The sequence below is a fragment of the Suncus etruscus genome, chromosome X, assembly GCF_024139225.1.
Source record: "Suncus etruscus isolate mSunEtr1 chromosome X, mSunEtr1.pri.cur, whole genome shotgun sequence".
NCBI lineage: Eukaryota > Metazoa > Chordata > Mammalia > Eulipotyphla > Soricidae > Suncus > Suncus etruscus.
Genome location: NC_064868.1, coordinates 44,759,514 through 44,775,348, shown reverse-complemented (window position 1 = coordinate 44,775,348; position 15,835 = coordinate 44,759,514). Strand labels below are relative to the sequence as shown.

Genomic DNA, 15,835 nt, shown 5'->3' with positions numbered 1-15,835 from the left:
ATGTGTTCCCCAAACCAAAAATAATTAAAAAAAATGAATGAAGTTAAAGCTATTACCATTGATAGGAGTAAAATTTTTGGTGAAAATTCAACAGATAATGGATTAATATCTAGGATATACATAGTACTCACAAAGATTAACCCCACAGAATCTAAAAACCCCATATAAAAATGGGGAGAAGAAGTAAATAATAACCTCTCAAGGATGACCAATAGATGGTCAACAGACACATGAAAACACTGTTTATCATCGTTTATCATTAGGGGAATCCAAATCAAGATGACAAAGAAATATTATTTACGCCAGTGAGGATGGCACATATCAAAAATACCAGGAACAATTTGTGTTGGCGGGGATATAGTGGAAAAGGAACTATTATCCAGTGTTGGTAGGAATTCTATATGATTAGACCCCTATGAAAAACAGTTTCAAAGGGAGGGGTTTCAGTAAACTCAGAATTGAACTGCCATATGACCCAGCAAACCACACTTTTGGGTTTCTATCCTTAGGACAGAAAAGTATTCAACCAAAAGGATGTATGCATACTGCTATTCTTCACAGCACTCAGTTCAATAGCTAAGAGTTGGATTCAGTCTAGATTCAGTGTACGTCTTATACCCAACTATGAAGGACTTTGTAAATCATAATGGTTTCAAAAATTAAAATAAAATAAAATATGAACAACTAAAATTGAAATGAACAACAATAAAATAAAATAGAAAATAAAATAAATTTAAAAAAAAAGAAAAAATGGAAAACTTGTACCTGATATCATGAATTTAATATCTTACCAGAAGGTGTCTAATCTAGTCAAAAATGATATTAATGAATGTAAGTTTTTAATAAAATATAAACAAAATAATTCAAAATCATGTAATTAAATGTCAGATATTTGGGGGGGAGAGGGGGTCACACCTGGCAGTGCTCAGGGGTTACTCCTGGCTCTATGCTCAAAAATCACTCCTGGCAGGCTCGTGGGACCATATGGAATGCCGAGCTTCTAACCGCTGTCCTTCTGCATGCAAGGCAAATACCTTACCTCTTTGCCCCCTAATGTCAGATTTTTGGAAAATCAGTCTAATTCAGTGGACCAGTATTTTATTTCTTTTACTTGGGGAGCCACACCCAGAAGTGCTTAGAGTTTATTCCTGGTGGGGTTCAAGGGACCATATGGGGTCCTAAGGATTGAATCTGGGCTGGCTGTGTGCAAGGCAAGTGCCCTACCTGCTGTACTATTGCTACAGCTCCATGTAAAAGTGTTTTTCAAATGATATATGTCTACTGTTATAAAGTAGAATTCAGGTAAGGTCTATTTAATATATATATATTTCTAATAAAACAGTAAAATGGTCAGTGGTGTGGCTTAATATTACATCTTGCCTCTCATCTTGGAAAACTTCTTGCTGAGTTTTGGTTTAAAGTTAAAGAAGAATACTTTCAAATATCTGCAAGGGCTATTAAAATATATAACCTTTTCCTGCAGGTATATATAAATGAATCTAGGTGTTATTTAATTTTCAACCAAGTAACATACAGTTATAAATTGAATATACAAACAGATTTGAGAATATAGCTGTCTTTTGTTATATCAAAAAATGAGATTTTTTTTTGGGGGGGGTCACACCCGGTAGCACTCAGGGATTACTCCTGGCTCTATGCTCAGAAATCGCTCCTGGCAGGCACAGGGGACCATATGGGATACCTGGATTCAAACCACTGTCCTTCTGCATGCAAGGCAAATGCCCTACCTCTATGCTATCTCTCCAGCTCCCCCAAAATGAGATTTTTCTTAATATTCTTTTTTAAATTATTTTTATTGAGATGAAAAGCAGTACATAACAGTGAAAATATTAGACAAATAACAAGTCAGATGTGTAAAATATGGTAAAATACAATGCTAATCTAAATTCACATGTCTCAATTTCTTTAAGCCTTGATAGAATCCCTATTAATTTACATAGTGATTAAGACACTTAGCAATTATCAGTCTCTCTGTGGAAAGTATGTGCTTTTACAGCATCACTGCCAATTTTTTCAAGATACAAGAATGTTATATAAAAAGGAAAAGATGACAAAAAAAGGTGGAAAAACCAGAAGGAAAAAGAAAAACCAGAGATAGAGACTGTACGTAACCCACAAAGGCAAAACTTGTAAAGTATTGTTCTTAATATTGTTTTTTATTATTATTTTCAAAAATGAGAATTTTAAATTGGAAAACCATGTCACTCCATCACTAATTCATTGTTTTAAATGATATAACTTTTCACCATGAATAAACATCTATTGGAATTTATTATTACTGTTTTTAAAGTTTGTTGCACTTCTCTTTTGGTAGGGGAGATTTTGGGGGCCAGACCCAGTGGTGCATGCACAGAAGTGAATCATGTCAGTGTATGGGACGATAAGCAGTCCATAAGGACATAACACACATGTACCACACATGTCTAAAATGCTGTACAATTTTTTGGATCTGCACTCCTAAAATTAAAATTTTAGTATAATAATCCCATATATTGGGCTGGGGAGATAGTAAAGTACACTGCCAATTCAGGTTGGATACTGGGCACCATGTGATCCCCCATGCATGTGGCAGAACATCCATAGAAGCCCCAAAGCTCCTATGCATGGGGCTTGGAGTCCTTCTACCATCACCACCCTAGCATTGGCTCCTTGATGGCGGTAATTCCCAGCACCACAGTGCACACAATAGTGCATTATTATCCCTTATACAGAACTTCCAGCAGAAGGCAATTGGGTAGGACTCTGGCCTTATGAGCACCATATGGGAAGCTATCTGAACCCCTCCTCTCCCATTCTCATCTTTCCTACTCTCATTCCTTCCCCTGACTCCCTTTTTCCCTACATCCTTTCACATCTCCACAAAACAAAATAATCACAAAACATCATTTCTTTGGGGTTCTCAGCAATATATTTTCAAATATGAAGTATTTTTAATTTGTTAAATATCTTTACAGTACAAAAGTAAACAGATTTGTTAACATTCCACTTTTACATCATTAAATAGTCAGGAATAAAGTTCTTGAACCCCAAGCCCCAAAACTAAAAATCTGGAAAAGCTTATAAAAATAAATATGAATGTTATCATTAACATCTTAACAGAAAATAGGTAGCAGATAAAAGTTGTGCAGAAATTAAACCTTATTTAAAATCTTCAACTTATTAAAAAAATCCAAAATCACTAATCATAAATGCCAGTTAGATCAGGGGAAACAACGGAGAGGGGTTATAAGTGAAGTTAACACTGCTCTAAATTACTCATTCTGCCCGGCAAAAAGGAAACCCTGACACTGATTAGAAACTGAGCTAGAGGAATACTAGTAGGAGAACCAGTGATAGTAACCAGCCTACGAGGACAACCTTCCACTGGCTTGGCAATTTTGATCAAAGCCCCTGACATCTGGTGAATCTCATTAATGTTGGAGCCTTGATGCCCAATAATGTAACCAATTAAATTATTTGGGATGGTGAATTCATGGATGTTCAGAAGAGGTATTGTGAAACCTGCCCTGTAATTTTCGTGCATCAAGGTAGAACAAAAGTGTTGCTTTATCACCTGGTTCAGCTTGGCCAGATCTTCAGAAGAGATAATGTGTTGACTCAGTTGGCATTTGTAGATGGTGGTCTCTCCAAGTAGTAGGCACTGCTCCTGTAATTATATGGAGAGCTGCCTAGCATGCCTGGTATGAAAGTGTCAGAACTGACTTCAAGAAACTTGGACAACATCTCCTGGATGGCCTAGCAGATCTGCTTGGCACACTCAGTGACACATTGTGGCAAGCCAGCTGGGAGGAGTTGGGCAGCATATCTCTGGACACCAGAACCTGGGCTCCAGAACTCTTGTGGATCTCTTTGATCTTATACCCACCTTTCCCAATCAGGAAGCCCAACTGAATGGATGGCACTTTAAGAGTGATGGCGACCAGTGCCCTGGAGGCCACCATGCTGTAGGCCATGGAGTAGGATGGTATTTTCTTCCAGCTTGGTAATGATCATAGTGAAGGCCTTCACTATGATGGTGGTACCAGTCAGTGTGACAATCCTCTTTGGATGACTCACATCAGAGATTTGACCCAGGTGCCACTCTCTTCAAGTAGTCTCTTAATCATCTCCCCTCTCTTCCCAATGGTGATTCCTACTTCCTTCTCATACATAAGTACCTGTATAGAGAGAGAGTCATGCTTATTCCACTGTTAGACCCACTGACATTCATGTCAACCTTACCGACGGAGTCATGCTCTTAACCAGTTAAGTCCCATGGTCGCTGGAGAGAAGCAGGAGGTATAGCCCTTAAAATGCTGACAAGGTAGCAAGTGATGGCAGGACTATGAGCGGGAGCAGTCGCTGGCAGGAAGCTGCAGTTTGATCTCTGGATTTGGCAGTGCTGGCAATGACAGAGGCCGCAGCAGCAGCGGTGGTGATCAGAATCGGCTCAAGCGATTGATCGATGGCCACCGGCCATGCTGTTCCCTAGAGTCATCCTGTCTCCTCACCCCCTTCAGCAGCATCACTGGTGTGCATCTACACACTGATTACATGCATGTGTCCGCACGTCCTGGCTCAGTGTGCCTCATCTGCGTCAGTGAGCCAGGAGCAGGTATGCTCAAGAACGGGGGGGGGGGGGGGAGGGCATAAGCAGTCGCTGGGTCTCTATAATCTTCTAGAATAAGAAAGGGTGGAAGTGATAGTACTGGAGGTGAGGTGCTTGCCTTGCATGGGGCCGATCCCAGTTTGGTCCCTACACTGCATAGGGTGTTCCAAATACCACTAGAAGTCTCCCTGAGTTTGGGTCCAGAAGAGTCCGTGACAGCTGCCAGGGTGTGGACCACCTCTCCCCCTGCCAAGGGTACCGACATGAAAAAGTGAGTGACCTTGGGAAAATTTAGTAATTGAGAAATTATAGTATGCTTCCTAATTTAAATATTATTGTTGTGAAATTTTCTTTCTTTTCCTTTCCTTCAGTGTTTTTGTTTGTTTGTTTGTTTGGGGGCCCAGACATACCCTTCTTTGCTCAGGCAATTGAATTGAGCACCCTATACTATTCAGGGGACAGTGTAGTGATGAAGATGCTACTAGGATATGTGTTCTGGCAGTTGAACTGACTCCAGCCCATACTCCAGTTTACAAAATGGGAGGGGGGGGCATAGATTGAATACTTGCCCCACCCTCCAACACTACCAGAACCAAAGAAGCAGGAGTTTCCTCACTATCTGAGCTTTTGTCATACTTTCCTGGCGTCTGCCAAAAAAATAGCTGTCTCTCCTCCTGAATTACCATGGTGCACAAGCATTTGAACCCTGCAAGTCTCCACCTGACTCCCTTTCCCACTTTTTCAGATTCACCCGAAGTGCAGCCCACCTAGAATCCTATGGACCTTCTTTTCATAGCTACTTACTGTACCTGCTGGGTAGAAGGAGCACTAGCTCACCTCTTAGAGCTCTTAATTTTCCCATTCTCAGTAGGTATTTATTCACTCCCTGGTAATCCTTTCAAGCAGTGTTTCTCAAACTTTTCTCATTGTGACCCCCTTTTTGCCTTGTTTACTTCCCTGGTCCCCCTGCACAATTTATTGACACCTAGTCTGTGATGTTTCCACCACTCCCTCAACCCTCATTAATGTAATTTTCACCTTTCCCACTTGGAATATACTGGAGATACATAAGGGGCTATATGATGCCATGTTAAGAAAAGCTGCTTTAAAACTTTTTAACTAAAAAAAAAACCTCATACTGTTTTTCGCTGTTTTTTTTTTTTGGGGGGGGGTGGTTGTTTTTGGGTCACACCCAGTGACATTCAGTGGTTACTACCGGCTCTGCAGTCAGAAATTACTCCTGACAGGCTCAGGGGACCATATGGGATGCCGGGGATCAAACCCAGGTCCATCCCAGGTCAGCCATGCAAGGCAAACACCCTACAGCTGTGCCCCCTCATACTGTTTTTTGTAGTTGTTTTTGTCACCTTCAGAGGCAATGCTGGTTAAAGAAAATGCAAATTTGATCTGTCCTTGACAGTATTTCTCAAACAATAGTTTTGAGATGAGTTTCCCATCTTTCAGTTGTCACCAGTCTATAGCGAGATAAGTACAAATATGGAGAATAAACACTTAGAAACTGTTAAAGTAATTTGTCATTGCTGTAAAATAATAGCAGCTGATTTTGTTTTTTATAAAAAGCTTTGGGTCATGTTAATCTTAAGGGAAAGGTACTGGTATGCCACCAAGGTTAATTTCAGAACCATTTCTTTAAAATGAAATGCTAATCCTTCTTTAATCTGTTTGTACAAACTACATCATGTAAGAGGGGAAAGACTTTTTTTGCCCTCTTTGCTTCTGTGTGTGACTGTGGCCTGCAAATTCCACTAACAAAAGACAGGGTAACCAGAGTAAAAAATATTCATATATGCACTGAGAGGGGATGGGGGTCACAAGAAAGAATTAAAAGAGGTACTTAATGAACTAGAGAAAGGATTCTGGATTCAGGTGCTTGGTTTGCATGTGGCCATCTTTGGTTCTGTCCCAGTCATTCTTTGGTCCACAAAGCACCTCAGAGTGAGAGCTGAGCAAAAGAATAGGAGCTGAGCACAGCTGGATGTAGCCCAAAGACAAAAGAGGTACTTAAAATAGGTTGTTTAGTAAATCTTGTTATGCTGATAACAGTAGTCCTTCTTTTGCAAAGGGGCTAAGAGCACCTTTATAAAAGGAAATTATGTCCTGTTTTTAAGAGGCCAATAGCCAGTTCTTCCTGTGTGTGTGATTTCTCAGTTACTTCCACCTCAAAATGTTCTTTTGTCAAGGTGATCCCTTTTGTTAATTCTGATCCCTCCATTTTGCCAGCCATGTGCTCTTTTATACCTTTTGCCTCTAGACCTCCAATCTATTTATTTGATAGCACATACATTTTTGGATCATGTGTTCATAGACATGTTCATTATAGACATGCATGTTCATTATTGATTTTTTTAAATTTGTATATATACAAGGTACAGTTAAGATAATTTATAATTGCATCACTTTCCACAATTCAGAGTAAACCCCTTCCTATTTTATCTCTGCTTATAATCTGTACAATACTCTGGATATTCTTACACAGCAGGATTCCTTCTCTTTCTCATTTCACTGCCTCATAATAAAACCAACTGGAGAAATTCAGAACCTGCTTTTGAAGATTCCTGGCAGTCTCAGAAACATTCTTAAGATGATATGCTAAAGAGAATAGCAATTGAAGAAACCTTATCATTGTTTTTAAGTTTATTTATTTTAAAATCTTATCAAAGAACTGAGACACCAAATTTTTTGTTTATGTTTATTATATTAGAATTTCTTTGAATTATAAATATATTTTAAATTTTTGTGATGAATAACATTGAGGTAACACATTTTAAAATGTTCTGTAGCTCATGCTATTTAAAACTGGTGAATTGCCCTTTTTACTTTGGTATTAATATCATGGTGGAAATTATTTTTACATTCTTTGGAATAACCCCTCATAACATAGCTACATATTTAAAAAGATGGTTTTTTTGAGATACTCCAGATTATAAATCATTGTTTTTTTTTTTTGTTTTTTTTTTTTTGTGGTTTTTGGGTCACACCCGGCAGTGCTCAGGGGTTACTCCTGGCTCCATGCTCAGAAATTGCTCCTGGCAGGCACGGGGGACCATATGGGACGCCGGGATTTGAACCGATGAACTCCTGCATGAAAGGCAAACACCTTACCTCCATGCTATCTCTCCGGCCCCCCAAATCATTGTTTTATATTATATATGTCCAAACAATCTTATTTATAATAGAAACACATATAGTATATATTTCTTATTATAATATATTCTGTAATTACATTATTAAAATGACATTGGAATGTATTATATTGATAGTTTATACAATGCCTATAATAGCTTCAGAGGGGACCCCAATAAATATTTGTAACCAACTGAAGAAAAATCCTAAACTACAATTTATATTAACAAAAGGAGATGGAGGGACTGGAGAGATATAACTCAGTAAACTGAGTGTATCCTTGTGCAGGGAATTGAACCTGAGTAGCCAGCTCCCCAAAGTCAGTTCTTTAACTCTCGATAAAAATTGTTCAAAGGCACATGCTCACTGACATGTCTTTATATAAAGGGAAACTTCAACAGCATTATAGGGAAAGAAACCCAGAAAAAACTCCCATACCACTCACTCTGTACATGCTCTACAGAGTAGATGTTTTTAAAAGCAGTGGGTCTTCCTTTTTGACTTAGGAGAGCAATCAGCTCTTTCCTGGATGCCTCTCTTGGAGTCTTGCCAACTTTTTATGCACCATTCTTTTTTTTAATGAATATCTTTATTTAATCATCACGATTATAAACATGTGTGTAGTTGAGTTTCAGTTATAAAAATGAACACCCCTCTTCAGTGCAACATTCCCACCACATATTTATTCACTCAATAAAATGATTTCAGAAAGATAGATCCAGGGGTAACCGCTGAGCACCACCTGATAAAACATGCCTGAATGAATGAATGAAATACTGGTTTGAAAACATTAAAGTATTATAAAAATGTTAGCCAACTTTAATGTCTGAATAATTTTATTAATATATGCCATGTTCTAGCAAAATTCATATATACATTTATGTGTGAAATCTATATGTGTATGTTTTATATAAACATATATATTTGTTTATATGTATGTGTATGTATATATACAAGTGACAAATGTTCTTCAGGGTTCATAGAAGATTGTTCCAGCTAGTACAGTAAGTAAGATACTTGGCCTTGCACAAAGCAGAACCATGTTCAATTTTTCCCCCTCATATCCCATCACCACAGATGTTTTCTGAGCTCTGACAAAAGTGATTCCTGAACTAGGAGTTAGCTCCAAGCACCACTCATATGCCAAAAAAAAAAAAAAATCCAACAACAAAAATTGTTGTAGAATTTAAGTAAAAGGCCTATGAAGCTTTCTGAGGAAGGTGGTTTGGTTTGAAATTGTGAACTACTGTGAATTAATTGTGAATATGAGAAGCAATATAGGCAAAAGCATGTGGTGGAGAAGAGAGAAACAAAAAATGGTCTATTCAGAGAGTGATAATAAAATTAGTCTGCTTGGAAAGTGAGCTATTATATGAATGGCATTTGGATACATAGCTCAGGTATGGATAAGACAACTATACTGGTCTGATAAGAAATAGGTAAACATTTAAGTTTGAGACAAGGCCTGATACTGTGCTATAATGTTTATTAGGTATTTGTTAATGAAAGTGCAAAAATAAAGCAAATAAAATTGATTATAAATTAGCTAATTGTTTATCTTCTTCCATAGTATGTAATGTTATTGTATTTTTTATATTTTGTTTTGCAGCCACACTTGGTGGTGCTCAGGGCTTACTTCTGGCTTACTACTTAGGGATAACCTTTGGTAGGCTCTGGGAACCATAGAGGGTACCGGGGATAAAACCTGGGTCAGCTGCATGCAAGGCAAGTGCCAGACTAGCAGTATTATCACTCTGGCCCCAGTGTGTAACTTTAGTCTTAGTGGTAACAGCTGTAACTAAACATTGTTAAATTATTCTTATATTCCTAAATATTACAGTCCATTGCCAGATATAGACAATTTTGTAACTTTTTTTAAATATCCTTAAAGTGCAGCATTACTTTTTAAAGTTTAGACTGCTTGATGACCAAAATGAAACTTATAGTTAATTTCCTACACTTTCTGTATTTTAATGCTACCCTTTGCTTGGTATTTTTCTTTCCATACAGAGTTCTAGCGTTGAACAGCTTATATAATATTTTTTATAATTTATTTTTTATTTAAAGAACCATGATTTACAAAGCATGTGATTGTTGAGTTTTAGGCTATAATTGATCTATTTTTCATTGAAAGAAATAATTGGCTAATGATTAACCACATAAATCAACTAATAAGTGGCAGTGTTTACAGTTTTGATGTATTCTTCCTGGAATGTTCTTATGTTTCACATTTCTCTACAGTATGGATGGCGCAGACCTGTGCTTTGAAATCGTGAAGAGAGCTGATGCTGGTTTTGTATACAGTGAAGCAGTAGCCAGGTATGTGACCTCCAGTCTCCACTAATCACTCACTGATCAAGGTGTAAATAAAAGAAGGATATGACAAAAGAAAGTGGTCTACTCTTTGATCAACATCCTACAGTGTTTTAGTGAATATCATAGAACTGAATAGTGATTAGAAATGTAAAATGCGTGGCTGGAGCAGTGGTGCAAGCAGTAGGGCGTCTGCCTTGCACTCACTAACCTAGGACAGACTGACATTCGATCCCCTGGCATCCCATATGGTCTACCAAGCCAGGAGCGATTTCTGAGCGCACAGCCAGTAGTAACCCCTGAGCGTCACTGGGTGTGGCTTAAAAACAAACAAACAAACAAACAAAAAGAAATGTAAAATACTAAACAATGAATTTGCTAATATGAAACTTAACTCTCATATTAATGATAGCACTGCTATCATTCTCCAGGGAGGATATGGGCCACACCCAGCAGTGCTCAAGGCTTACTCCTTGCTCTGTTCTCAGGGATCACTTCTGGTGATCAACAAATTATACACTGTTCCAGATGCAACCTAGGCCAACTGTATGCCAGGAAAATGCCTTACCTGCTGTACAAATTCTCTGGCCATGTTTTTGTTGATTTTTGTAATGACTTCTATAAGAAGACATTCTGTATAGCTCAGTAATCATGTTTGATGTAACTTGAAGTTTGGGGTTGATTTTTTTTGTGCGAGGGAGGACAATGTGTCTCGGTTTTTCAGTTTGCCTTAAAAAGAACATGAGGCCAGAATGATAGTACAGCAGTAGGGTGTTTGCCTTGCACGCAGCCGACCTGGGCTTGATTCCCAGCATCCCATATGGCCCCCAAGCCTGCCAGGGGCAATTTGAGTGCAGAGCCAGAAATAACCCCTGAGCACTGCAAGGTGTGGCCCCAAAACAAAAACAAACGAACAAATAGAATAGAAAGAACAGAAATAAAAGCAGGAAAGATATAATATAGCAAATAGGGTAGCTACCTTGCATTTTCACCTGGGTTACATTCTCAGCAACACATTGCCCACCCATCACCCTCCACCTTCATCAGAATTGGCAGGTATGTCCCTGGAGGCATCCTGAACACTTCAGGAGTGGCCCTGTGGCTCCAAACAGTGCTCATCATGGGCATTCTTTAAACTACTAACATGTTGTCTGAGAAGCACTGTGGGCAGCACCAGTTCACCAGAGCAACCCCTCAAGAAAAAGTAAATTAATCTAGTCATTATTCTTTTTTTTGTTGTTGTTTTTGGTTTTGGTTTTTGGTTTTTGGGTCACACCTGGCAACGCTCAGGGGTTATTCCTGGCTCTAGACTCAGAAATCGCCCCTGGCAGGCACAGAGGATCATATGGGATGCCGGGATTCGAACCACTGTCCTTCTGCATGTAAGGCAAATGTTTTACCTCCATGCTATCTCTCCAGCCCCCAATGTAGTCATTATTCTAAGTGGAGGAGTTATAAACAGTTTATAGCTCAGAATGTGGAATAAATATTGCCAGAGCATAAAAATACAAGTAAGGCTCTTACCTTGCATGTGGCCAACCTAAGTTCAATCTCTGGCATTCCATATGGTCTCCTGAGCACTGCTATGAGTAATTCCCGAGTGCAGAGCCAGGAGTAACCCCCTGAGTATTTGCTGGGTGTGGCCCAAAAACAAAAAGAAGAATAAATAGGAAAAGTCACAGAAGCCAGCCCTTGACTTGCTTATTTATACTATTTGCTCATTTAGTTAGAGCACTTCAGCTTTCTGCTTTAGTAATATTCAGTCATATCACAAACACCTACATTTTACTGTTATTATGCAGAGTGGAACATCTCTCATCACAACCAAATACGTTGATGGGTTTAAATCTGTTAGAATTTGCTAAAACTTTCTAACTCTTGAAAAAGTTACCATTGGGTGATTATAACTTTGTCTCTCCTACCATTCTTTTTATAAGTATAATAGCATAAATCAATATAACTAGAAAAGGCTTACAGTCTACCTGTTCTGAAGTTGAAGTCAGAATGGAAAGATTTACGTACCTTAAATTTGTTGTGATTTTCCCCTCTGGGTAAGGAACAAGCACCCCTAGTCTCAGGAGACAGAGCACCCAATAAAGCTCATCTCCACTTGAGTAGTTACCTTTCTGTAGGACTGGAGCTAGGGAGAAGAGGAAATGAAAGTCCACATATATTAACTATAATGAGTACTTAAACTTCTTGTGTATTTGTGTGAGAACAAAAGCTAGATATTCTCTTTCCCTTTGTGTCCAACTTATAAAAGTACATTCTCTACTTTTTTCAACCAATTGTTTTTATTGTTTTGAGCAAAATTTAAAATTTTTATTCTTCTTAATTTCTTAGAATTAAAGATTCTTTAATACCCAAACTAGACAATGTTGTATTGCTTCCCCCATCCTCCACCTTTTTTTTGTTAAGGGGCCACACCCAGCTGTGCTATATGTGCTAGCTATATGCAAAGAAAGTACCTTACCTACTATCCTACTATCTTGATTATGCTCATAACCATTTTATCCAACTAAATGAAAATTGAGCTTTTGTGTGTCATGTTTCAAGTAATTTCTTCTAAAACATGAGGGAATTTGCCTTTGTACTTTCCCATATTATTAAAAAATATTTGAAAATATTTTCCAACATTCTCTTCATTCTTAGTTACACTAAATTTCTATTTCGTGAACAATGTTCACACCTACAGCAGAGTTTCTTATAAAAAGGGATTGGGGGCTTCTCTTATCTGCCAGTAGAGGCTAGCTCTATGCTCTAATTCCATTAGTTATAACGACAAACTGGGGAGGAAACTGCCTGTCTGCAGTTTTGTTTTGTTTTTGCGATAGAATCAAATTTAGCTAGGGTATCCCTGAACAAAGCAGTTTTCTGGGGTAAGGGAGATGGCTCAGGGATTGAGTGCATGCTTTGCATCATCCTGGAGTCCCAATTTCCTTCTACAGCACTGGTTCCCTGAGCACCATGGGTGTGTTCTCCAACCCACAAATAAGACATATTGGGACAAGGTAAAGAACAAAAAGAGTTAGTATTTTAAGAAATAATTCTATAGAGAAGTAACAGTATCAACTAGCAACAGTGGTTTATTCTGTATTACTTCAAAACTTAATGTGAATTCTCAATTCTATTGTTCTGTAATGCCACCATTTCTCTTTTTAAGCAAAGAACCAGGCATAGTCCTAAAACACCACCAGGCATGGCCTAACTCCCCTTCTCCCAAAAATGATAAGAGGAATATAGGGCATATTATTATTTTCATGAGCTTTGTCTCCCAATTTTTCCCATTATTTGAACTTCACATCTCACAACCTTGTCTACAGATATTAATTGCCCATGGGTAATGAAAAGAAAGATGGGAGTTACAAACTATATGTTGTACATATAGCATTTATATGCTGTAGATAGTTTGAAAAATGAAAGCTCTTTTTACAGTTTTATATTTTTTTACAGTCATTACATGAGACAGATACTGGAAGCTCTGCGCTATTGTCATGATAATAACATAATTCACAGGGATGTGAAGGTAAGTCATTTTCTCACTGACTTTAATGCTTATGAAGGGAAATTACTAGCATGGTGATAATCAGAAATTTTGCTGAATATTCTAAAGATCATCTTGAAGTTAAATTACAGATAAAGAAAGTATAACAGTGTTCTATTTGGAGAACCTTTCTTCATTGGGGAACAGTAAGAATTTGGCTTATATGGTAAATGGTCATGTATATATTTGGCTTTAGTGTTATAAGATGGGTGTTTGCCAGCCTTTTATTTCTTTGCAGATAGTTTTAAAACATTGTCTGATGTCATAATTATGGATGCTATATGTTTTATACCTTTGGCAATATGAATATTTCCACCTGTAAGTCTTTATACCAATTTGATCCCAGTATCAGTTTCATGAGGATGGTCAGCCCCTGGCTCATAGCAATGTGAAACAGAAGCTGGAAGCAGAGCAGAATACCAGTGAGTGGATGGACCTTCCTACTCATGTCCAATCCCTTCTAAGATCTTGACTCTCCCAGTCCCTGAGGCTTCAGTGGCCTTCAGCTCCACTTTCCTATCCTTATGTTTTGTCACTGGCATCTCTAATCCACACCATTTACAGACCCATTGTGCTCATGACAATTGTGAAAAGATTGGTGAAAGAAAATTGTCAATGATAGTAGCATGCTGTGTGACTTTTGTGTTTATTAGCATAAGTAATGTATAGATGGGGTAAAATATATCTTCTTGTATATATTATAAAATAGATTACCAAAAAGATAGTTTAAGAACTTAATATGTATAAAATAGACTTTCAGTTTGTATAATAGCATTGTGTTAAAATACTTTATCCAGGAGGCAATTTATTTTGAAATTTTTTGAGAAGTAATTATATCAGTATCTTATAATATATAATGATTGACAATATACACTGTTATAATATTTGCAGTGGTGTGTGATTGACAATACAAAACCAAATAAAATCCCCAAGTAATTACATTTGACTTTTCCTTTTCAGTTACCTTCTGATTAATTCATTGACAAATTTTTAAGTGCCAGAATTCTATGAATAAAGCGCTAAAGAGAGGCGGAGAGTATTCCCCACTCCTATGACTGCCATGCCAAGATTTAGTGTTTCCCAACCACCATTGCCATTACTTTGGGGGGGGGGTCACACCCGGCAGCGCTCAAGGGCTACCCTTGGCTCTAGGCTCAGAAATCACCCCCAGCAGGCTCGGGGGACCATATGGGATGCCTGGATTCGAACCACTGTCCTTCTGCATGCAAGGCAAATGCCTTACCCCCATGCTATCTCTCCAGCCCCTGCCATTTCTTTTTTATTTTAGTTTGGGCAGAACTTGATGGGTATTCTGTTTCACAGGCTGAGGTAGCATAGTGAGTATTCACAAGATGTCTTTTGACATCTCTTCTCAAGTAACTAGATCAGCTGGGATTTAGTGAAGTTGACTTCACTAGATTCAGGACATACCTCTTGAAACAAAAATAAAGTTTCCAGGCTTCTTGAGCTCTAGGCTCTGAACTGCACTATGGCATGTCCCCTGCATTTTTTCACTCCCCAAATCACAAACTTTGCCAGAATTTAAGAGGACAAATTCTACTTTTTCATTGACGTAGCCACATTTGTGTACAAGAATGGGACAACTTGTTTGGGGCTCTCTATAGACAGAAAAAATAAGTAATGATGTCCAGGGTATTGAGAAGGTAGAAAAGTGCCATTTAAAGACAGAAAGAAATAAAGAAAGCTCTTCATGGAAGAGCTTATTTCCTTCTGGGTTCAAGTGCCATCACTGATTGTTTGCCCTTTGGGACCATCCAGGTTTGTGTCTGGGAGGGAATTGGGAACCTCACGTCTTAATTCTTTTCACCAAATATAACTGGGGCTATTTTTTGAGTCTTGTATAATTGTGGAGAAATGTTGATGTCTCAGAAATATGTCAAGTTAATTTTGAGTTACTCTGATTATATTTATATCTGATAAATTGCTGCATTGAAGACTTCTGTTAAGTTAGCCTCAGGGAGAGTCCTCTAGAATTGCACTGTGTGCTTTTGTTTCTACCAGTTCATCAGCCAGAAAGTAGATGGCTACTATAAAACATTAGATAAGGGCAAAAGAAATTGTACTGCAGATCTAGCACTTGCCTTATGGCTGACCCAGGTTTGCTCCCTGGAAATCCAGATGGTTCCTTGAGCCCACCGGCAGTTATTCTTGAGTGTAGAACTAAGAATAACACGAGTGCCACTAGGTATAAATAAATAAAATAT

General features: G+C 38.2%; 1 protein-coding gene across 14 annotated transcripts in view; it reads left to right on the top strand.

The window, feature by feature from the left end:
- Positions 1-15,835, top strand: part of CASK (calcium/calmodulin dependent serine protein kinase) — a 515,778-nt gene that overhangs the window by 281,727 nt on the left and 218,216 nt on the right. For all 14 annotated transcript variants that reach the window (XM_049767194.1, XM_049767195.1, XM_049767192.1 and 11 more), the window contains exons 4-5: positions 9,995-10,072; positions 13,520-13,592. In XM_049767194.1, coding sequence (XP_049623151.1) covers positions 9,995-10,072; positions 13,520-13,592 — 151 coding nt within the window. The remainder of the gene's footprint in view (positions 1-9,994; positions 10,073-13,519; positions 13,593-15,835) is intronic.